The sequence below is a fragment of the Myodes glareolus genome, chromosome 16, assembly GCF_982192425.1.
Source record: "Myodes glareolus chromosome 16, mMyoGla1.1, whole genome shotgun sequence".
Classification (NCBI taxonomy): Eukaryota; Metazoa; Chordata; class Mammalia; order Rodentia; family Cricetidae; genus Myodes; species Myodes glareolus.
Genome location: NC_142041.1, coordinates 38,976,178 through 39,001,659, shown reverse-complemented (window position 1 = coordinate 39,001,659; position 25,482 = coordinate 38,976,178). Strand labels below are relative to the sequence as shown.

The 25,482-nt window shown below is 41.3% G+C and overlaps 1 protein-coding gene across 2 annotated transcripts in view; it reads right to left on the bottom strand.

The window, feature by feature from the left end:
• Positions 1 to 21,586, bottom strand: part of Cfap206 (cilia and flagella associated protein 206) — a 53,619-nt gene extending 32,033 nt beyond the window's left edge. Inside the window, exons 1-9 of one of the 2 annotated variants that reach the window (XM_048420563.3) lie at positions 21,440 to 21,586; positions 20,229 to 20,341; positions 19,394 to 19,477; positions 17,020 to 17,110; positions 15,279 to 15,467; positions 13,674 to 13,832; positions 11,843 to 12,051; positions 11,319 to 11,438; positions 9,202 to 9,397 (exon numbers count right to left, since the gene is read on the bottom strand). In XM_048420563.3, the coding sequence (XP_048276520.3) occupies positions 9,202 to 9,397; positions 11,319 to 11,438; positions 11,843 to 12,051; positions 13,674 to 13,832; positions 15,279 to 15,467; positions 17,020 to 17,110; positions 19,394 to 19,477; positions 20,229 to 20,336 (1,156 nt within the window). In that variant the 5' untranslated portion in view covers positions 20,337 to 20,341; positions 21,440 to 21,586. Of the gene's footprint in view, positions 1 to 9,201; positions 9,398 to 11,318; positions 11,439 to 11,842; positions 12,052 to 13,673; positions 13,833 to 15,278; positions 15,468 to 17,019; positions 17,111 to 19,393; positions 19,478 to 20,228; positions 20,342 to 21,306; positions 21,405 to 21,439 lie in introns of those variants that run through there. The other variant, XM_048420564.3, reaches the window with a different exon arrangement.
• Between the last annotated feature and the right edge of the window lie 3,896 nt (positions 21,587 to 25,482).

Genomic DNA, 25,482 nt, shown 5'->3' with positions numbered 1-25,482 from the left:
CCCCAAATAAATAACCCCTTAAAACATAACTGGTGTGGGATTGATTCGCCGATAATTGACGCCCAACGTTTGGTTTAAGAACCGCCCCATCCCCCCACCCCCAGCTCGGCCTCCCAGGATACACAGGTCTGGACAGTCTCTGCCGGCTTACTTTGCCCTGTTCGGCACGGATTTTTAAATTTTTCCTTGCAACGTGAGTCAAAGAGCTCACAGCGCAAGCTCCCTTTGAAGTTCCAGCAAGCTGTTTGAAACCCCTGCCACCCGCCATAACTGATTAGGAGTGCTGCAAGCAACTTGACCCTTAATCCCAGCACAGGGACACGGGGCCCAAAGCACTAGGCCTCTTTAGCAACAGCGCAGTGGCTGTGTCACGACCCTCTGCATCGGGTTGAATAGAGCAGCAGGGCCTTGTTTATTGCCTTGTTTGTTGGCCACTAGAAGCTCTCTGACCTTTTGTGATCTGTGGATTTAACCTCTGGATTTGAGTGTATATATTCTAGAGTTTACTTCCTGAATCAACACCACTGCCACGTGGATTCAGGTGCGCCCCACCTCCTACTGGCAGGCAACGGTCATTACAGGTAAGATTTTTCTTTTCGGTTGAAAATAAATACATACATACATACATACAAGTACAATTTCCTTTGATTGAAAATGTCAGAAAATATTACTATCCAAAAGTTCAATGGTTTTAATTGCGCTATGGAGGATATTCTGAAGGATGTCTCAGATATTCCTCTTACTTTGTTATTCCTGGGATCTGTTGCTTTTCTGGTGTTTGGCTATTTTATAAGAAAGACACAGTCCTTACAGACTGAATCTACAATGCTGAGGACAGAGATTAAAACCTTAAGAACAATTCAGACTGATACCAACCTCCTCAAAAAAGAGTTTGGAGATTTCAAGGAAGAAACTAGATCAGAGTTTGGAGATTTCAAGGAGGAGACTAGATCTTTGTTTGATATGACTCGGTCGACTGACCAAAATATCAAGAAGGTACAGTCTGATATTGCTTCTTTAGAAGGGAGCTTCACTGCTCTGGAGGAGGGGACAACCAAAATGACTCATAACCTCCAGTCCATGACTGTAAGTGCTGAAACATTAGCTGAGAGGATTATAACCATTGAATGTGAAAATTGGACTTTATCAAAAGGGTATGATAGATTAATTGACAGGATTTCCATACAAGAAGGCACAGTACATGCCATGAGGATTATGTCCAAGGAGGATATCGTATCTCTAACAGACAAGCTCCATGCCTTGGAATTATCAATGAAGGCGATTGTGTCCAAGGAGGAAATAGTGTCTCTGACGGACAAGCTCCATGCCTTAGAATCATTAATGAAGGCTTTGGAGCATAATACTGGACAGGAGATTCAGGACTTACAGAAGGCAATGGTGAGCAGATTTAATAAGATTGAGGAAATCATAGACTCTGATGAACAGGAGCAAAAGGTAGAAAGGCAACCTTCACCTCAAAAAACTCTCAGCCTACATAGAGTTATACCTGCCTTTCCAGTAATAACATCAGAAAAGATAACTGGCTCCAAAACCCCTAAGGTCATTAAAGAACATACATGGGAGCCTATACGTATGAATGATCTGAAAGAATTTAAACAAGCAATTGTGAATTATGGATTATATTCATCCTTTGTTAGGGAGATGTTAAAATCCTGGGCTCTGAGCAACAGGGCCACCCCTCAAGATTGGAACCAGCTCACATCAGCTGTCCTCGAGAATGGACCTGTATGGCATTTCAAATGCCTATTCAAACAAGAGGCCAGACTTTTACAACAACAAGAATCAGCGAAAGGAATTGAGGTTTCTCTAGATCAAATTCTAGGGGAAGGACCTTACTCTGATCCTCAGGAACAAGCTCTTTATGATGACAACATTTTATCCATATGTGCTACAGCAGCTCTAAGGGCCTGGGACAGGGTTCAAGACTCAGAGAGTAGAATCGTATGTCAGGGTCAAACAGGGTCAGAGAGAACCCTTTAGTGACTTTTTGCAACGACTAACTAAGGCTGCACAAATAGGGATACCTGATCCAGAAGCAAGAAATATAGTAATTGAGTCTTTGGCATATGAGAATGCCAATGTAGAATGCAAAAGGATCCTGGGGCCTTTAAAGCTCAGATCAGCGCCTTTGGATGAATGGGTTTTACATACAATGAATGTTGATACATTTGATTATGGCAATGAAACATGGGTACAAGAAACAATTTCCAAAGGTAAAAGGAGACATCAGATTACAAAATGCTTTCATTGTGGCAAAATGGGATACATGAAAAGGGACTGCAGACAATGGAATTCCAGGAATAATGCCTTTTCTAGGAATAACAGGAATAGGAGGACTCAGCCTTCAGGTTTATGTAGGAGATGTGGAAAGGGCAGGCATTGGACGAATGAGTGTAGGTCAACAAGAGATAAACAGGGCAACCCGTTGCCATCGGGAAACTCAATAGGGGGCCTCTCGAAGGCCCCCATGGCAAATGTGGTCCAGTCATTTCCGATCACTGCAGAGAACATGCCTCTTCAGGGAAATTAGAATGCCCCATGCCTGCTGTTAAAAGCAATAACGGCCTGAAGGATGAGTTAAATGTGGTGAATGAATCAAGAAATCTAAGAGGACAAAGTAAACGAATATTCTGGCAGACTTCTATAAATGAACAAAGACCACAGCTAAGAGTGTGTGTAAATGGCAAACTTATTACTGGCTTACTGGACATAGGTGCGGATGTAAGTATCATTACACCAGAGTCTTGGCATCCGCATTGGCCTCTTCAGGAGGTAGATATTCAGTTCTTAGGAATTGGAACCCTATCTCGAGTAAGACAAAGCACGAGATGGGTCAATTGTATAGGTCCAGACGGACAAATAGGAAAACTAAGGCCATATGTAGCAAATATTGCAGTGAATTTATGGGGCCGTGACCTATTGCAGCAATGGAATACCCAAATTAACATTCCTGCTGCTTCCAGAGCCTATATTTCTGAGGACAATATTACAAGATATTACAGATGGCGGAAAACAGCCATTAGAGCTATACAAGAACACAACACAATTGATGGCCCTTCAGAGGTACCAACAGCCATGCCTCTACAATGGTTGACTGAGAAACCAATATGGACTAAACAGTGGCCTTTAGCTGAGGAAAAGTTACAGGCTTTAGAACAGCTGGTACAAGAGCAATTAGATGCTGGACATATAGAAGAATCTACCAGCCCTTGGAACTCTCCTGTGTTTGTTGTTAAGAAAAAATCTGGTAAATGGAGAATGGTGACAGATCTTAGAGCTATCAACAAGGTTATTCAACCTATGGGCCCTCTGCAATCTGGAATTCCTCTGCCCTCCCTGTTACCAAAGGGATGGCCTCTTATAGTTATTGATCTGAAAGATTGTTTCTTCACTATACCATTACAAGAAAAAGATAGAGAAAAGTTTGCCTTCACAGTGTCTACCTATAATAACTCTCAGCCTGCAAGGAGGTACCAGTGGACCGTCCTCCCACAGGGAATGTTGAACTCTCCCACCCTGTGCCAATATTTTGTAAGCCAACCATTGAAAATTATACGCAAACAATTTCCTAAGTCCATAATATACCACTATATGGATGATATCCTGATATCTGATCAAAACAAAGATACCTTAGAAAGGCTGTTTGAAGAAGTAAAACTAGTATTACCTAAATGGGGATTGCAAATTGCCCCTGAAAAAATTCAGAGAGGAGATTCTGTTAATTATTTAGGTTATAAAATAGGCTTACAAAGAATTAAGACTCAAAAGGCACAAATCAGGAGAGACCAGTTACAAACTCTTAATGACTTTCAAAGATTATTGGGAGACATTTCCAGTCTATGACCAGCTGTTGGGATAACACCTGATCTAATAATTCATTTAAACAAAACCTTAGATGGTGACAAAGATTTGAATAGTCCCAGAGAGTTAACAGCTGAAGCAGAAAAGGAACTGATGATGGTTGAGGAAAAATTACAGGAGGCACATGTAGATAGGGTGGATCCAAATCTTAGTTGCATTCTAGTTATATTACCTTCCAGAATTTCTCCTACAGGAATTTTAATGCAGAGGGAAGATACTATTTTAGAATGGATCTTTTTACCACACAAACCAAGTAAAAAATTAAAAACTTATGTGGAAAAAGTCTCTGAATTGGTTATAAAATGAAAATTGAGACTTCGTCAATTAGCAGGTATAGACCCAGCAGAAATTATAGTGCCTTTCACTGCTGATGAGATAAAAAAGTTGTGGGAAGACAATGAACCATGGCAAAGAGCTTGTGCTAATTTTTTGGGAGAAATCAATAACAATTACCCAAAAAGCAAGAGACCTAACTTTATAAAGAGAACTTCTTGGATCCTCTCTCGAATTGTCCGTGATGCTCCAATAACCGGAGCCCATACATTTTATACCGATGCTAATAAATCAGGGAAAGCAGGTTACAAATAAGAAGAATTGAGTAAAGTGGAACAAAGTCCTTATGATTCTGTCCAGAAGGCAGAATTATATGCCATCCTTATGGTGTTTAGGGATTTTAAAGAACCTCTTAATATAATTACTGACTCACAATATGCAGAAAAAGTTATTTTGCATATTGAAACTGCTGAATTTATACCTGATGATACAGAACTGACCTCATTGTTTATCCAGGTACAAGACATGATCAGAAACAGGCTCTGCCCTATGTATATAACGCATATCCGATCCCATACGGGTCTGCCAGGTCCTCTAGCACAAGGTAATGCAGATATTGATCAATTATTGATTGGTAGTGTGCTAGAGGCATCTGAATTTCATAAAAAACATCATGTCAATAGCAAAGGCTTGAAAAAAGAATTTTCTATTACATGGCAACAAGCTAAGGAGATTGTAAAGAAATGCCCTACTTGCTCTTTTTATAACCAAACACCATTGCCTGCAGGGACTAATCCAAAGGGTATTAAAAGGAATGAAATTTGGCAGATGGATGTGTTTCACTTTCTAGAATTTGGCAAATTAAAATATGTACATCACACCATTGACACTTATTCAGGCTTTCAGTGGGCAACTGCTTTAAGCTCAGAAAAAGCTGACTCAGTAATCACACATTTATTAGAAGTTATGGCCATTATGGGTATACCTGCACAAATAAAAACAGATAATGGTCCAGCTTATGTATCTAGGAAAATGAAACGATTTTTTGCTTATTATAATATTAAGCATGTTACAGGTATACCATACAATCCTACAGGTCAAGCAGTTATAGAAAGATCAAATCGTACTATAAAGGATATGCTAAACAAACAGAAAGGGACGAAAGATACCCTCAGAAATAGATTGCATAATGCTTTATTAACCTTGAATTTTCTTAATGCTAATGAGAAAGGAACAACAGCAGCAGAGAGGCATTGGATAATGGAAAAAACTTCTGAACTAAACCAACCTGTTTATTTCAAAGACGTGCTGACCTCTCAATGGAGGCCAGGAGATGTGCTACGTTGCGGAAGGGGTTTTGCTCTTGTTTCCACAGGAGAAGAAAAATTGTGGATACCATCAAAATTAATAAAGGTTCGATTTGAAGAGGAGAAACCTCTTGGAAAGGAGAAATGACAGCTCATCCACAATGATGATATTCATACAATTGGTAAGAAAAACATATAGAATGGGGGCAGGGTTCTGTTCTTATCTCCACAGGAAAACACTGATTTTTGAAAAGTTCAAGGGACCCTGGATATCTGAATACTGACAGATGGAAAATAATGGCCCAATAAGGACTATCAAGAAAACTGAATAGGTTCTGTAAGTAAAATATACTAAATCATATTTCTAAATTTATAGAGCTGGTTTTAGAGTTGGACTCTGGCTCAGTCCCTCTCTAATTCCAAGCCTGTTGTTAAAAGAAAAACCCAGAGTTTCTGGAGTTTCTGTCTCATGTCAAGAGCCATGATATGGGACAGAAAGGAATATGAGTTTAGAAAACATCTTTACTTTTCTTCATATCTATCATACCTTTCATTAAATATATCTATCATGTCTTTTATTGAATATATGTATGTCTGTATATGTCTATATGATTAATATATGATTATATATTATTATAATCATATAATATATGATATTAATATATGATTAATGTTTAAGTTTTCCACAATGAACAATAAGTTTTTCCTGCAGTGACATTTGAAGTTTCCAGGAAGAAGATGGGGCCCCATAACAATAACTCCACCTGGTTGATATGACATCATGATACTGATAGCGCTACTACAAGACCTGTTTTGGGTACCAGCTGCACAAGACGATTCCAACGTGGTTAGCTGAAATGATGCACATCTTGTACAACATTCTGGCCAGTCCTCCACAAAATACTCAGAGACTATTTGCAATTTTAAAAGACATTGATCTTGAAATTTAACCATCATTTTGCTTTCACAGGATCCCCCAGAAAGAACGTCGCCCCCATGACAGCTGGAAATAATTCTAGAGAACGACGTCCCCTCTCCCAGTAAAGTTTGTCCTTGGGTTTAGGGACATCATTTAGGGGTTGGTTATAATTAGTATAGGGTTGAGGGTTGGGGGAGGAATTTTATAAGCGCAGGAATCCTTAAAAAAAAAAAGAGGGATAATTGGATTATGGGATAATAGCTTTGTACTTGTGAGTTATTGTTTTTAGACAAATATATTGGTATTGATTCTTATATATTGATACAAAGTTAAATTATGTTGACTATTTTATGCATGCATGCTTCTACCTCTGTTTAAAACATTTTTATGTATTGACATATATATATATATATTGTATTGATATATGTATATTTTACCATATTGCATTGTACACTTCTACCTCTGATTAAGATACTTATATATTGTTTATGTATTGATATATATATTTACCATATTGCAATGTATACTTGCACATTGTTTATATTTGGAGGTCATATTGTCCCCATTTATTGCACAGTTGTTTACTATTTCAGTCTTTAAGTTAGATAGATATTGAGAATAATATAGATCAATAGTCATCTAAGTTTGTCATTTATAATTGGACTAATCAGGTTCTTTAGATACATAGAGATTATATTCAGTATAGATAGATAATCTTCAACCTCTTCAAAGAGCTGTAGAAAATGGCCTTTAATCTAACTCAGAGTTCTGTGGTAGGGAGACACAATCGCTCCTGGCAACACTGATCTATTCCCGAGAGAATGTTGAGCACCAAAGACACTCCACCTGGAGCCTTTCTTCTTGGCAGAACTGGCCTTTGGGTAAAGAAAAGCCCATACCTCAACTACTGACAGAGTTACAGAGTATCCGTAAATGGATAAAACAGGACTGTCATATCCTGCCAAGACAGGATAAGATAGTTTTGAAAAGTTCCTTGCCTTTGAAAATGGTATGTCAGTTATGTTAGGCCTTAGCCAAAGTTGGTTTCTTCAACGCTGCAAACGTGATTTTGGGTGTTTGCCCAGGTAGCCAGTTGTCTCTGTGATTTATTACATGTTCTGGAAGTTTGATTGCACTTCCTAATTACTTAGGTAACATTATTTCCCTTCTCAGATCTTTGATGGGATTGAAGATTATATAAACGTAGTTACTTTCCTTTCATGACGTGGCCAAGTTATTTCTTATACAAGACTTAAGCTAGTTAGAATAGGATATTTGTATTTATTGTATATAATTGTGTAGGTTTGTACTTACTGTATATAATTTCGTAGTAGGCTTAGAACTCTCTTACTTAAACAAAAGGGGGAGGTGTTGTGGGAGTAACTTCCACGGCCTCAACCAATAGTCGCTGAAATACGAGCCCACAGTGCAGCGGGGAGCGACTTCTGCTCCGTCAGCCAATAGCTGCTGAAATACCAGTCCACTGGGGCGTGGTATATTTCTCTTTTAAAAAGAGAAGCAGATCCGGATCAGGCTCTCTTGGTTCCGGCTCTTGGTTCCGGTGCTTGCTCCCGGCTCCTGCTCCCGGCTCCTGCTCCAGCGACTAGGCTCCCTTCCTGACGGTTTATGGTGTATGTAAGTTTTACCCCCCAAAATAAATAACCCCTTAAAACATAACTGGTGTGGGATTGATTCACCGATAAATATTGGTTCTCCCAATTCACCAGAGAATAACCTGATCAAATACTCTAAAGAAGAAAAAGTTCTCACTCCAGTAGGAAATGATATCTCTAAATCTAAGAAGTTGCAGCTTAGCTGAACACCCTCAAGTGAACTTACTTCAACTTTTAAATTTCATTTCCTATCTGCTTAAACATGCTGTTGTAATGAAGTCACATGCGTAATAAAAACAGGTACTAGAGGATTTTAGGGTATCCTGACATTCATCTTTCAGGTTTTATATATTCTAATAATTTAAGAAAGGGAGTCACTGTTATATTCTTATTTTCTACTTTTACCAAAGTAGAATTTGAAAAAAATTAAAATTAGTAATAATTAGTAAATTATCTAATTTCATTTTTTTTCTGCAAAAAAAGTGAGTATTAAGTTCTAACCCCTACTTTAATATTTCTTGTGAATTTTAAATTGTCTTTAACTAAGATAGAAAAGGTAAAAAGTTGATGAAATGATAGAAAGTTGGCTAATGATTGGCAATAATGTCAACCTTTCTATAAGGATAAATATGTCTTAAAGGGCCTAAACTTAGCTCAATTAATTTTATAAGGATAAAATGAATTGGTTTATAAATCTCAACTTGATACCAAGAAGATGTGTAGCAAATAGCATTCTCTATATGTAGCTTTATCTGCAACAATTATGGCAAATATTTTTCCCAGTATGCATGTGCAAAGCCAGTGCTGCTGAAATGCAAATGCATAAACACACAGAGCCAGGGCACAAAGGGCAACAATAAGATACATTTTCTAGACAGCAAGGTATTCAGTTTCAACATCTATATTTTTCACAATTTTTGAGATAGGGTCTCTTGTAGCCCAGGCTGGCCTTGAATATATTGTGTAGCCTGGGCTGGACTTGAACTCCCGATCCTCCTGCCTCTACCACCTATATGCTATAAACTAACTGTGTGTATGTCACAATGTCTGTTTTTTTCATATCTTCTATAATGAACACCAATCTTCCATGATTAAGATGTTTAGGGTTTTATCAGGAAACTATAGACTAAACGTTTTAAAGCAAAAAGAGTGGCTTGCAGCTAATGGCAACTTTAAAGAGGAGGAGGTAATGGTTAGTGTGCCTTACCTATGTCCTTTATTCTAGAGATGTCAGATTTCACAGTGACACCATCCAGAAGACCCTGGATCACTTTCTCGGGAAAGAGAAGCTCATGAGTGCCCAGGAACAGCTCCAAGTTAGTGGTCAAATTGCTGAGGACACTAATCAACACTGTCTCATCCTGAAAGCTCATCCACAGGCTTGCCAGTGCAATGAATATAGGCTAGAGAGAGAAAAACACTAAACACGTAACTGAGTGACGGAGTCATCACTGTATTCGGAAAAACAATTATGAGTCAGAAAAAAATTCATTTTTTATAAAGTCAAAATTTTATGAAACTAAAGAAAAGCAAGCAACACAAATGGCTCATTATAGTTGATTTATGTGGCCCAATGATGAATCCAAAGAACCAGGAGTGCATACATGTGCATCTCACACATATTAAGGGAGTTGCCCGCCAAAGCTTTAGATCAGGGAAATACAATATTTATTCACAGTAAAGGTTAGCTAATGACTTATCAAACAAACAGAAAATCAACCAGGCCTCACATAAGTTTGATTTTAAAGCAATGTTGACAGTGACTGCAGAAAGTTACCAAAGTCTCAAATGGTCTATACCCATGGAAACGCACGCACACTTTACCACTCCCTGTTCAGATCAGGGCTGCAGTGTTTTCTATAGTGTGGTGCTGTTATCCAGAGAGCCGATGCAAGGCGAATAAAGGGTCACCTTCCTTTCAGCTAAGATGCAAGCTATCAGCTTGGTGCCAGATACATGAGCACAGTCTCTCTCTCCCTCCCTCCCTCCATCCCTCTCTCCATCTGTCCCTTCTTCCCTCCCTATCTATCTCTCCCTGCCTCCCCCTTTCTCTCTGCCTTCTCCCCTCCCTCTCTCCCTACTCCTGTCTGTGGGGAAGTGTGCAGAGGCCAGGAGTTGGCAGTGGGTATCTTCCCCAATCTCTCTCTCTGAGATTTCTTTATCAGGATCTCTTGCCTAACCTGGAGCTCACTGATTGGCCAGGAATCCTCCTGGCTCTGTCTACCCAGCACCACACCTGGCTTTTTCACAGCAGTACTGGGGATCTGTACTCAGGTGCTTGTGTGGTCGTGTAGCAAGCCCTTTACCAACTGAGCTACCATCTCAGCTCTATAAGCACACTTTCAGTGTTATAATGTACTGCTTCTGTTGCCATAGATATTATGATCATCATTACCAGAGAGTATCATTTCCTTCAGTAACAACTGCCCTCATCAAACAAACAGCAGGCTATTACTAAGACAGAATTATTAAGAACAGGACCATCTTATATAAAACTACTACTACTACAGTGTATATGATATTATCCTAATTGAATACAATTATAAGGAATTTTGAACTGATTTATAAGACCCAAAAGGACGTTCAGCCTAAAGAAATTACACCTGCCATGGTGACCATATGCCTGTATTCCAGCACCCAGGATGTGGGCACAGGAGGATCCACAGTAGAGGACAGCATGGGGTTTCTACTGAGCTACAGAGTGAAGTACTGACTCAGAAAACAAGCAACAACAAAACCCACAGGCTAGGGAACGAGCTCAGCAGTAGAGCGCTTGCGCAGCTGGGTTTGATCGCAGGGGAGGAGTTTGGGCCTGCGAGATGACTAGTGGGTCAATATGCTCACAAGCCTGACAACCCAAGTGTGGTTCCAGGACCCCACTAAGAAAGAAGAGACCCTCTCTGACCTCCACATGTGGCATGCCCCTTTGCCATAATAAATAAAATTTTAAAAAATACATTTAAATAAGTCAAAGTGCCAGGCTGTGGTAGCGCATGCCTTTAATCCCAGCACTCAGGAGGCATAGGCAGATGAATCTCTGTGAGTTCAAGGCCAGCCTGGTCTATAAGAGCTAGTTCCAGGACAGGCTCCAAAGCTACAGAGAAACCCTGTCTTGAAAAACAAAACAAAACAACAACAACAAAAAAAGCCAAAGTTACTGAGGGTGGTGGTGCATGCCTGTAATCCCAGCACCCAGGGGCAGAGGCAGGTAGATATTTGTGAATTTGAAGCCAACATGGTCCACATAGCAAGTTCCAAGTCAGTTAGGGCTGCACTGAGAGCCTGTCTCAAAAAACAATGTCAAAGAGGATGACAGCTACTTACAAAGACTTGCGACGTTGGGACAGCTGTTTTCGATTTTACTATCATTTTTAATTGTTCCAGTTGAGCTGCTAATTGTTTTATCATCATTTCCACTTCTTGAGCACAAGTAATTATATCTGACTGTGAAGACAGCACACTTTGTATTAATATTCTAGAATCTCACTATAAATGCCATGTGTTAAGCCTTATCTGCTCCCAACCACGTGACAGTGACATTGTGAGTGCCACCCCCTGTCAGTGTGTAAAACACATGCTCTGAATTAAAAGTGTTGTAAACACACACAACACTATTTAATTATACCATGTTTCTAATCATACTATCAAGTGCTAAAAAGAAGCAACAACTATAAATTAACTTCTACCAAGTAAGTTCCACTAAGATCAATCCTAACCTGGCTGTTCCTATTTTAATCGCCGATCACACTAAGGCGATGAACCTTCTAAGGTCACCTCCCTCGTGAGTCACCTCATTCGCAAGCGACTGCGTTATATGGAAAATGACAGACTTTGTGACCTTAGCTCACCAAAACAGTCTGAAGGAAGATCTCGTACTGTCGAATGTTGTACAGCGCTTCCTTTAACATATACGGCTCAAGCTCTTTGGACATGAGCGGGTTCTTCGTTACTTTCTCAAGGATGGCTGTGTAGCGGAAGGCCCGCTCCTGGGCAATCTGAAGCTGGGAGTCGATATGCTGCGTGGTGGCTGGGATGGCTTCGTGGAGAATGGCTGGCACTGTTTGTCAGCGTGTGAGAGACCGGCATGAGGGATGGGGAAGAACCAAGGAAAAGGAGGTCAGAAAGTAATTGTATTTTAAAGACCAAACTGAGTCAGATTTTCCTTATCAGATTGATAATAATGAGGCTGGTTTTTCATGGTCCCACCCCATGCAGAAAAGAACCTGTCAAAACAAAAACCAGTGTCAAAATAATAAGAGAAAGTAGAATCAGGTCCACTTTTCTCACTAAAATCTAGAAAATTCAGGTAGATTGTGGTGCCATGTACTGTATTAGCCATGCTTCTTTAGAAAAATCACATTTAAATGTAAGCATGAACCTTATCTGGACTCTGGACATAAAGAAGTCTAGCAATGGAAGGCACTCTCTGACTGGCGGGAAGTTCATTTTTGTAATTTTGATGTTTATTTCCTGTGTGGGAGTATTCTGCCTACATACATCTGAGCAGCATGGCCACGGAGACCAGAAGCGGGTGCCATATCCCATGGAAATGGAGTTGCTACTTCATGGAATAGTTCTGAGTCACCATATGGTTGCTGGAACCAAACCCGGGTCCTCTGAAAGAGCACCAAACAAACACTGAGCCAACTCCCCAGCCCCAGAATTTGATAGTTTATAACAAGTCTTAAAATAAAAAACAAACAACAATAATATCCTCATTGGGTTAGGGGTGAAACTCAGTGGTCTCTAGCTCACAAACACAGCAAGTAGAGGGGCAGGCGGGGTGGCTGGCTGGCTTCCCCTGGTGCTAGCTAGACTAGGGATCCGTGATTAGGTAAAGACGGGAATGCCTTAACAATGGGCCTGCAGAAGTCTAAATTCACATGAAATTACTTCTACCGTTAGATCCTTTATTAGGTATTTCCTAAATATTTTAAACTTACAAATAAAGAATGCACTAAGGAGCTGGGTGTGGTGGTGCGAGCCTTTCATCCCAGCTCTTGGGAGGCTGAGGCAGGTGGATCTCTAGGAACCAGAGGCAAGCCTGGTAAATATAGCAAGTTCCAGGCTATTCAAGGCTACACAGTGAGATTCTGCCTAAAAATAAAAAGAGCATTATGTATATAACAACATAGAAGTTGTCCCTGAATTTGCAGACAGTCAAATATCTCCTCTTTGGTCTTTTCATCCCATTAATACACCAGCACCAGTTTTCTTCCCAAGGTGATTTTAACTTCTAAACCGGTTTTCCTCCCTTTGGCCGGCATGAGGTAAATATTATGCTCCATGGGAGTTGAGGGTGGTGGCCTCTGGGCTGTTCCTCATTCCAGTCACTGCCTCGATTTCCTACACTAGCTTGATTTCCTACACTAGTTTCCTGGCACAGAACACGTCTGCCTCTGCAAGGTTAAAAACTACTAGCTAGTGTGAAGAGCGGCCATTTCTGATGTAGAGAATCACAGTTTTTTGTTGTTGCTTTTGTTTTTCGAGACAAGGTTTCTCTGTGTAGTCCTGGCTGTCCTGGAACTCGCTTTATAGACCAGGTTGGCCTCGGACTCACAGAGATCCACCTGTCTCTGCCTTCTGAGTGTCAGTGGTCTGGTGTGTGCTGTCTGCTCCACTGTGAAGTTAACCCTTAAATGCACAGAACCTTCCAAATCAGCCTAACCATGCACTTACGATCATCAATGCCTTCTCCGCCTTTGCCACAGTCTCTGTTAAATAACCGAATTCCAGTCACGATCATGGTGAGCTCTTTCAGCTGGCACTCTTTGTCCTTCTTACTAAGCGTCAGAAATGTCCCCAGCTCAGCCTGAGGAAAAACACTCTGCAGGGCAGCTGCAACAGATTGCGGGAAAACAGAATGGTAAAACCAAGGCAACAGGGCTTAGACTGAAAGGTCTTTCTGTCTGTAGGAAGGATGTGCCTAACTCATGTGACTTGAACTCCTGATTCTCCTGTGTCCCACATCCTAAGTGCTGGGGATTACAGCCAGGCTTACTAAACCTAGCTCTATGGTCATTTTAAAGTATAAAATGGACGACCATTTCTAGAGAATAAAAAGATTTCCTCTTTTAAGATCCTAATCAGACACAAGACTCAATGCCCTCCAGCCATATGCGGCATTCCTTTCCAGCTGTCCCAAGCACCCCATCGCCCAGTACCCTGACAATGCTGCCCATGTGCCCTAGTGAGGTGGAAGGGGTCACAGGCACACCCAGCCTCCAAGAAAATGAACACTATTTCACTGACAGTGTCAGTGAAAGGTACCTGGGTAGCTTAAGATTTATTTTTCTTTATGTGTTAAGTAGGAGTCTTTGTGTGAGTGTATATCATGTGTTCCAGTGCCCCTGAGGCCAGAAGAGGGTGTTGAATCTGTGAGCACCTGACAATGGTGCAGGGAACTGAACTCAGGTCCTCTGGAAGAGCAGCAAACATTCTTAAACACTGAGCCACCTTCCCAGCCTATAAGGCCTTTGTTTGTTGCTGTTGTTGCTGTTGTTGTTGTCAGCACAGGAATAATGGGTCTCATCAGGACATTTTCAGATTCCATGCTCCATGACTGTACTTTGGCCATATTTACACCCCATTCCGTTCCCCTGCCTCTCTTCTCCACTCCTCCTGCTCCCCTCAGACAGTTCCCTCTTTAAGTTCATGTCATACATATAATGATTCCATATATGAGAGAAAACATTGACTATTTTGTCCTCCTGTTGCCCTCTCTTGTTCTCCACTTTGATTCTGCTCCCCTCCTTACAGTCCCCCTTCTACTTTCAAGTCACACACATTCTTAAACATTTCTAGGAACCTGGGTACATTTGAACTTCTTATCTGTGCTGATTTTCTTTCAGCTAAGGAAATTTCAATCTTTAGCATATTTAATAGAACACAATGGCAGGGACTAAGGAGATGCTCAGTGGGTCCAGTGCTTGCCACACAAGTGTGACGACAGAGTTTGTATTCCCAGGACCCCTAATAGGCCAATACTGGGCAGGCGCGCAGTCGGCCAGGAACCTCAGAATTATAGAGGGGGAGCCTGGGGATCCCTGAGGCAAGCTGGCTATCTAGACTGGCCAGAACTAAATAGAGAGTTCTGGCTTCAGTGAGAAGCCCTGCCTTAGTAAATAAAGAAGACAGCACGGAGGAAGGCAGTGTCAGTCTTTGCCCTCTACCACACATGCACACACATGCGCACAAGCCTCTGCCCACACAGAGGCGCAGACACACATGTGCAGACTAGACACATAAAAACAATGGGCATATGGGTTCATTCCTCTCTTTTACCTGTTGCCTCTCTGACAATCTTGATGTCTGTGGGGGATCCAAGCCCAGACCTTAGTAACACGTAGCTAACGATCTTTCTGTAGAGACTCTCCAGTTCTTCTCTAGCGCATGCTCTGTTGTCTGTAATTTCTCTGCTAACGGCACTTAATCTGGACTCCAAGACCCGGTGATGTTCTTCAAGAAAGTCCTCTAAAATTAGCAAATAACAATATTTCACTTCCTCAATACTTAGAATTCTCCTCAGATAAGGACTAGAGAAAAACTGGTTAGTGTGCGGCAATTTGATGACAATAAAAGCCCCTGACACCCTACCTTCCCTGGGCTAAACCCTAAACCCTGACTTCTTAAGGTATAATGATGAAATAAAACACAGTGGCCATCAAGAAGCCTGAATATGGAAACATTATTACAGGAATTTCAATAGAGTATTCTGTCAAAACATAAATGTAAGCACACATAAATATGTAAATATATGTAGTACAACATTAAATACGTTGACCATGATGGAGTCATTTTCTCAATTGAGGTTCTCTCTCTCCAGTGACCCTTGCTTGTACTAAGCTGACAAAAGCAAACTTGCCAGTAAATGCATAAAGAATTTATCCTTCTTATTTCCTGTGTTGTGCTGTGGCTAGAGACCACCTTTACTGCCATAACAATTCATGTCACTTAGTAAACACTCCTGATCACAATGCAACATTCATATCTATAATTCCACTACAAAAGCAACTGAGAACTTTTACAAACTGAAAAAATAGGAATTAAGTTTCTCTAATTCCATGGTGTATTTTGCTTTCGAATTTCATTGCTATTAAGCAAAAATGTAAGAGATATTATTTTATATATTATCATAACTGAACACTTACTGTTCAGAAAGAAAAAAAATCACCAAATTAATCATGATTGCATTATTAAAAAAGTTTATTTTCCCCTATTTCTAACATGTCTTTGATATATACCTTAAATACAAATAGAAAATATAAATAATAAATATAATAAAATATATTCTTAAGTTAGATTTCCCACAAAATACTTTACATAATTATTATGTAATTTAAATATTATAAAATAATAAACCAAGACTAAGAAAATCTAAAAATTAAGAATTTTAACTTCAATGGTTTAGTTTCTAATTGTTATATATTTGTCCCATAAAGGTTAAAAATAGATAAACTTGGAAACATAATTTTACAAGTGTACAGTTTTAAATTGACTTTTAGCATTCTTAAAGGCAATGAGCATTTTTCTCATTTGGAATTCCAACACTATTATATCCTTAGACATGGTGAACTGTTTCCCAGAGGTCATATGTCAGAGGGTCAGAGATGGTGGGGACTTGAAGAGATGGTGGGACCATGGAAAGTGTTGGTGTCCCTGGAGGTGTGCCCTTTGAGGACTTCCCTGTCTCCTTTCCTCCTTCACATCCCAACTATGAAACTCACATTTCTGCCATGATGTGCCTCCATGGTCCAAAAGCAGCATGGCCAACAAAGCATATACAAAATGCTCTAAAACTGGACCCAAACAAACTTTTTCTTTGTGTAAACTGTCTCAAATATTTTATTAATAATAACAAAAGTTTGCCTAACAGATCAAAGATGAAAACTACCAAAAGACTGACAAAAATTTATTTCATTAAACAGTTAAATCTGTTGTCAACCAAATTAAATCTTTCTTACCTAAAATGCAATGTTTAAAAAAAAACTCTTTTAAAATGCATGGAAATAAGTGTTTATGTTACCTCGACTCGTGTAATTCATATCAAAGTAGACCTGCATCTTAATGGTGTCCAGGGATGGATTTTTACTGTCCAACAGTCGAGCCACACAAAGCTAGAAGAGAACATCACATGAATGCTTCTACTATATTTTCCTAAACACTCAAGTGGTTGGTTTGTTTGTGTTTTGAATTTTGAGACAAAGTCCTTACAGACCAGGCTGGTCTCAAACTCACTATGTTGCCAAGGATGATCTTGAATTTATAATCCTTCTGTCCCCGCTCCCTCCCCATTGCTCAGATTACCACACCTGGTTTTATGCAATGAATGCCTAGGTATCTAACACAGGGCTTTATGCATACCAGGCAAGCAGTCTAACAGCTGAAGTTTGCTCTTCTAAGTTATTCTCAAAAAGAAAAGAAAATGAGCAAAGCATTATGGTATACTCCTGCAATGCTAGCATCTTGACCCAAGAAACAGTAGCTGGAGGGCATACATAAGCTTCAGCCAGAACTACAAAAAGGAAGGCCGGGGTGGGTGGAAGAGAGGAGGGAGGGAGGAGAGAAACAATAAAGAGAAAAACATCACAGCAGTGGTCCTGATGATCAGGTGACAACCTCTTTTATTGTAATCTTTTTCTTCCTTGAGGACAGCAGGGTTTCCATCTTCCACCATCAACACAGTAAGTTCTTTACCAGTTCTAACTGAAGGCAAGATGCCTGAAGTGTTGGTGAGTTTAAACTTGTACTCTAAACTCTCCCAGAAATCCTTATATTATTTGGGTCTGATTAGCACCCTACTGATGGTGGAGGTCACAATTTATAAAACTCTGCTTCAGCCACCCTCATTTCCCCCCCCCCACAATTTCTCAATTTCTACTCATTTCTAAATTTCTTCTGCTCCCCTCTCCCAGCACATATGTAAATGGTGCATGCCCTCTCTAGACTTGGATGCGCACCCTGAGCATCCTCCTCCCATCCAGTCTCTGCCCTTCCCACACCTGCTTCTGGAAGGCAGACAGCAGCATCCCTCTGAAACCATCCCCAGCCCCACCAGTCCTGCTCTCCTAGGAGTAAGGAGGGAAAGGAAAGACTAAGCAGCCTGTCTGTGCACCTAGGTCCCTAGGTGGGGGAGTGACCTCACAGTAGACTTTACAAATCCAAAGGTGTCTTTATTCAGTGGCTTTTAATTGAGAAAAAACAGGCAACAATTATTGTTGTTAAGATTGCCATGTTCTGTGAGAAGTTGTGCATGTACCACATTAAAAGGATACTGAACTTGAGGCTTTCCAACTCAGGTGAATTAGGGAGAAAAAAACTAAAACCGTTTCCTGGACCAATCCTGAGTCTCCTCTGTAACCTCCCATAGTTTCTGAGTATCACAGCCATTTCCCTACCGCTAAGAACAGCATTTATACCACACTTAGGCCAACTTTAGGCTGTCCTGTGGTCTCATGGAGTTTCTGCAGCATCATTCGGATAAGACACCCTCCTTCCCAGTTCTAGGTTTCCAAATCTCTTCCCCACCCCGACCACATTTGCAGTAGACCTACTGTCTCTCCTTCATGTTGTGAGAGAAGGTGGGGATTAGAGAAACATTCCCCTGCCATTTATGCAAGTCAATAAAATCACCACATGCAGGTTTGGGGAAGCTCACACTTCCCTTGCATGAAGAAAGGAAATAAAGTCATTAAGACTGGGACAGACAGCGATGTTGAACTTTAAGGAAATACAGAAGAAGCAACTAAATTGGAGTCTCAAACTTAAGACACTGGACATCACAGATATCTAAAGTTCTCATCTTGGGCTCTAAAAACAGGTTTTCAAGCACATTTACTTGCTTAGTAAGGTAACTTTTGCTTTGACTTTAACATAATTCCATGGAATCCATTATATGGGTCTTAATTTAGAACTATTTAACTCCACAGTACAGGTGTACTATAGAGCAGTTGTTGACAGTCTCAATGTTAGATAACGAACAGGGTCTCACCAGAACACTGTGGCAGACCATGTTAGCCCTCACACCTAGGGCCACTTACAACCTCACTTGGCCAGTAAATATAACCATGTGGTAAAGGTTCAGAGAAACTCTTAGTTTTGGGTAGAAAGTGACAACAGATCTGACTGGAGCGACTGCCTTTCCCTTTGTCTTTCCCCTTCTCCCGTCAGGAAGAATGACAATGACTCTGTGACATGGGGGAAAGCCAAGGGTGAGAGCCAAGGAAGCCAGGAACAACCTAGGCACCTCCAGACTTTATTCTACTGGAAAATAACCCCACATTTATTTATACCACCACTTTGTACTCCTTTATAACATTGCTGAAGACAATGATGGATAACACAAATACTGTGTTTAAAATTGAAAGTAAATAACCCCAAACAAGAGGACTGTCAATCACCTTAACAAGTTTCTGCACATCGCTTTTGATGAGGGTTCTATCCATGTTAAAGCCATTGCTTGGATCCAGGACAACAGCTTTCACCTAGAAACAGAGCATGCTAAGTCATTTGTTTATTTATTTATGTGTTTGTTTGTTTGTTTATTATGTACAGTGTTCAGAATGCATATCTGCCTGCAGGCCAGATCTCATTACAGATGGTTGTGAGCCACCATGTGGTTGCTGGAAATTGAACTCAGGATCGCTGGAAGAACAGCCAGTGTTCTTAACCTCTGAGCCATCTCTCCAGCCCCGCATGCTAACTAATTTTATTTCATATTATAAAATTAATTCATTTCTACTTTTAGCCAACTGCCTTGATGCTCAGCTAGTTTTCTTATTACCCCACTCCCTAGCACATTCCTCAAAGTCTGGAGCTAGAAAACAACAAACATCAAACTTGAATAAGGGCTAGAAAATTACACACAAAGAGGCTGAAAGCAATGGTTACAGTTTCAGAGCAGGAAGCTATGGTATATCTCGCTGTGTGTTGTTACCCAAACCAAGAACACAGAAATTAAAGCAAGGATTAACTTTTTCAGCATATATTTGAACAAAAGTAGACATTAAAACGTCACAACAGAACATAGAGGTCTCCACGCATCACGGGAATCTCCCAAGTCAGTCACTGTAAATCTACCACTCTTTACAGACTCGGAAAAGATGGTTTTCACTAACATACCTGATGATCGCAATATGTTTCCAACTAAAATGCATCTAGGAACGCTCCCAACACTTGGTACCACATTTTAAATTTTTTGCTAAGACAGTAATTTGCAAAATTAATCATTCTTACCATGAAAGCAACCACTGTTTCAGATGCAATCTCTCCATGGGCTGCACATTCTTGTCCTATTTCTCGTATAATATTCTTTATAACACTTTCTGCTTGAGTGGGAGGCATTGTGGCTAAATAAAGCAATAATTTTTTTTAGTAATTTTGCTTATGTATTTTCCTCTTTAGATTCCATTATTAGATCTGAAATAACCATGTCTACTGAATTATTGCCATTTAATTATGATCTAGTTTCCTCCTTTTTCCATCTTAAATGACTTTATTAATGACAGAGCATAACTGGGATTTTCCCCTTATTTAAATGGTGCCACCACCAAAAATATATATTGTGACATTTTAAAAAACTTAGCCAGATATGATGGAACATGCTTTTAATCCTAGTACACGGGAGGCAAATGAAGACAGATCTCTATGAGTTTAAGTGTAGCCTAGTCTACATAGTGAGCCAGAGCTACAAAGTGAGACCCTGTGCCAAAAACAAAATACAACACTGAAAAAAAAATTAAATCTTAACCGAATGTGGGAGAGAAAAGAAAAGAAAAGAAAAACTTATCCCCCTATCTGCGTAGGCAGCAAGAATATAGCTTGTAAAAGAAAAGGCTTAACAAACACACATTCTCTGGAGGGCCTTTCACAACTCTAGCATAATTTCATAACTGTAGGAAGATTTTCTCGGATTATTCCATCCTTGGGATATGAACGCTAACAAAAAAATAAGAAGCAAACAATGAAAATATGAGGGTTATGAATCTCGAAAACAAAACTGGCTATAATTTCATCTATTATAAACTAGAAAAGAGTGGTAACTTTAAGTCAGGACTCCTGATTTTCTTTCTTGTATCAGTTAACACAGGTAACGTGCAGGTAAAAGGAAACAATGGCAGGAGCGCTCTGATGGTTGGTTAAAGTAGCCTTGGTATTTTGTACGGGAAACCAGACAGCCTGGTGTGCATCACGGTCCAACCACATCTCTTTGGGAGTCAGTTTGCTCATCCGAAAAAGATGGGTGCTGGTATCACCTTCTCCTGAACCTACGAGTACACTGTGGTTAGAAAAGTCCGCGGCTTGGCACAAGTACCCTAGCAACGCGCCAGAGAGCGTCTCTGTGGGTGTGTCTAAGACCCGTCGGCCTCACAGTCAGAGTGAGCCGGCAGTTCCCGCGCGCTTGCGCAGCGCTGGAGGCCGGCCACCCACCCCTGTCTGTTACCAACCACCAGCACCAGCTTCGCAGCTGTCGGATGTCTGTCTCCTCTCCGGGTACACCCGCCTTTAAGGGCCCGAAATTCTCAGGGCGCCGGCCTCGGCCCGAACGCCAGCCGGCCGCGGCTCTCCCGGCCAGCCCCAGAGCCCAAGCGCGGAGGCGTAACCACGGAAACCGAACGCGACGCCTGAAGCCGGGGGCGAAAAGCCGGGACGTGGGGGTGGGGCCAGAGGGCGGGGCGGGCGGAAGCCGGGACGGGCTACTGGGGCGGGGCCGTCGGGCGGGGGTGGGGCCAGATCGTGGGGGTTGGGTCAGAGGGCGGGGCGATAGGAAGTGGGGTGTGTCTCTGGAGCGGGGCGTGGCCTCTATGAAGGGGCGGGGCCAGATCGTGGACGTGGGGCCAGAGGACGGACCGGGCCGCTGGGGCGGGGGCGGGGCCGCTGGGGTGGAGCCTTGAGGCGGGGTCCCTGGGATGGAGCCTTAAATAGAAGGGTGTTGGGTTCCCTCTCAGTCTCCCAAGAGACAAGCTAAAGAGCTCAATTCCATTTGAGAAAGATGTTTTCGCTACACCTCAGTATTAAGGCAATGAAACACGAGTTCTGAAACAAATGTTGGCCGTACAACCGGTCATACTGTTCGTGATAACTTGCTAGCGTGGAGACATGGGGAAAAAACGTATCCATTGAAGAGAATGAGAAAACTTAGGGTTCTTGGAGTTATCAATGTTTATAGTGTTTTTCTAAGAAATACTTTCATTTCTCCTGCTCAAAGGAAGTCTGTATACTGGTATTCCAAAATGCCTGAATGAAAGTTTTATTTATTATGTATTTACTATTATTTTTTATTTAATTCGGGAAGTGAATTCAAACCAGATCTAACTATGCAGGCCCAGTCCTTTGGGATGCTGAGATAGGAAAATGCAGTTTTAAGACACCCTACACTGTATAGTGAGACTCTACCCCCACCACCCAGAAGATGCAAGTAAGGAAACCTCTGTGTTTGGAATTGGGGAAAATCATTTTTGTTTATTTGTTTGTTTGTTTGTTTGGGGGAGAGGCTAGCACTATGTATTTTTGGGTGGTCTGGAACAGGACATGTAGACCAGGCTGGTCTTGAATTCACAAAGACCTACCTGCCTCAGTCCACCAAGCCCAGGTCGTGTGCCACCATGCCAGGTCAATGATGGTTGTTTTGATTTTAAAAAATATTTGTTGCAGGGTTGGAAATAGTCTCTAAGATTATGAACATTGGCTATATTTCCAGAGGACTGGGCTTGATTCCCAGCACCCACAAGACAGCTCATAACTGTCTGTAACTCCAGTTCCAGGAGAGCCAACTCTCTCTTCTGGCCTCTGCACATACCAGCTAGGTGGGAGTCTACAGACATACACCCTGGCACAACACCCATACACATAAAACAAGATAAAATAATAATACTTTTTAAAGTTTTCAGTGTTTCTTAGGTAAACATAAGGAACAATATTTTATTTTTCTTATATCTAGTTATTTCTGAGGCACACATGAAACAATACACTTGTGAAAGTCACAACCTGCAGGAGCCAGCTCTCTCCTACCACGTTTGTTCTTGGGTCTGTTTACCCACAGAGACATCCCAACAAAGTGCTCTAGTTACTTTGTTGCTGGGATGCACACTATGGCCAACACTAACCTGAGGAAGAGCAAGTTTCGCTTCCTTTTCCAGCAGAGGGAAGTAAAAGCAGGAACCTGGAGCGGGAGCCGGGGGAGGAACACTGCTTACTGGTTTGCTTGCTAGCTCATGCTTAGCTAGCTTTCTTTTTTAAAAAGTTATTTTAATTTTTATTTATGTATTTAATTAATGTGTGTGCATGTATCGGGTAGGGGTTCCCATGAAGGCCAGAAGACACCATCAGATTCCATAGAGATGGAGTTACAGGTACTCATTGTAAGTCATTTGATGTGGATACTTTGATCTGAACTATTATCTTCATAGTTGAGCATCAGGTGCTCTGTAACATGAGGGCAAGCTGGCTTGTTGGGGTATCTGTTCCTGCCTGGTACTCCACAGCCGGCAAGTCCCAGAGAAAATTAACCACACAGAGATCTCTATAAATTATAAAGTTGATTGGCCCATTAGGTCAGGCTACTTATTAGTTCTTATGACTTATCTTAACCCATTATTCTGATCTATGTTAGCCACACGGGCTCAGTACCTTTCTCAGTGTGACAGCTTACATATTGCCTCTTCGGTGGTCTGCGCAGGAATGGCAGAGGAACCTCTCTGCTTCCCAGAATTCTCCTGTTCTCATTGCATCACCTCTACTTCCTGTCTGGTTTTCCCGCCTATACTGCCTGCCTGGCCAATCAGCGTTTTATTAAAATATGATTGACAGAATACAGACAATTCTCCTGTACCAGTGCTCTTAATAGCTGAACATTCTCTCCAGTTCCATAGCTAGCTTTCTTATACAGCCCAAACCCACCTGCAAAGGGATGGTGCCACCCACAATGGGCTCCACCCTTCCCCATCAATCATCAGTCAAGATAATCTCTTACAGATATGGCCACTTCCAATCTTCCCGAGAAATCATTCTGCGAAAGGTCTCTCTTCCCAGGTGAATATAGAATGTGTCACGTTGCCCATAAAAACTAAGCAAGACATGAACATTATCTTGAAGGAACAAAATCCAGGCCGAAACAAAGGTTAAAAGCAGAGTTTTAGCCAATGCAATTCTGTTTAATTTTGCTGAGTTTACTTCTCTCCTTTTATAGACAAGGATCTTGCTGTTTTGCGAATGCTCTCCATTTTACCATCCTCTGCCTCAGCCTCTCAAATGCTGGGATAAAGGTGTGCACCAACTCAGCTAGCCAGAATTTTATTTGCGTATGTGTGTGTGGTATGTGCACGTGTGTGCATGCATGCTCACATGCCTGTGAGCACATAGCCGGTACATGTACAGTGAATGCATGTGGCGGTCCAAGAGTGATGATGGGTTTCTTCCTTACATGCTGTTCACTTACTATACTAGGCCAAGAGCTCCTGTTTCAGTTAGTTTGGTACCTAATTTGCTGCAGCATTTGTCTCTACCTCCTATGGGATGAGATTACAGGCAAGCCAACACACCCACCTGCCTTTTTATGTGAGTTCTGGGGATCCTCAAAATTATGCGGCAAATACATTTACTGCTGTTGCTGGTGGTGGTGGTGGCAGTGGCAGCTTAGGGCTTGAAATCTTTCTACCTAGTTTGTTCTTTGTTTCCTTCCTTCATTCAATGATAAGGATCAAACCAAGGACACCACAGAAGATAAGTAAGTGCTGTATCACAAAGCTGAATCAGTATCCCTAAGTCTCTCTCTCTTCCTGAGCTGGAAATACATAACTGGGTCCAGTTGGGGTCACCCAACCCTCCAGCCAAGCTGAACACGTGTAATGAGTGTTACTTTAAACTGCTGAGCTTGGGGACTGATGTGGGATTCCCCTCTGTATGGTAAATAAAGAAACTGCCTTGGCCTGTTGATAGGGCAGGGTAGAGCTAAGGGCTGTGGGGAGGGGGGACATTAAACTGAATGCTGGGAGAAAGGAGACAGAGTCAAAGTGAAGCCATGGAGCCACTGCTGGAGACAGAACTTTGCCGAGTAGGCCACAAGCCTCATGGTAAAATATAAAATAATGGAAATGGGTTAAATTAAGATGTAAAAGATAGCCAATAAGAAGTTAGAGCTAATAGGCCAAGCAGTGGTTTAATTAATACCATTTCTGTGTGGTTATTTTGGGTCTGGGCAGCCAGGAACAAGCAATCTCCTACAACAGGGGATGGTTTAGTAAAGTCTTTTGGTGATCATTTAAACCTCTCAATGATCTAAACTTTCATTTATACTACAGGTAGTAAGCTAGGCATACTGGCCCATAGCTGTGATCCCAGAATCCAGGAGGCTGAGACTGGAGGGCCATGATTTAATGACAGTCTGAGCTTTCTAGTGAAATCCCACCACAAGCAAGCATCTACTGTTGTTGTGAAAATGCTCGTGTGGTGGTGTGGGAGAATTGTCTGTATTCTGTCAAACATATTTTAA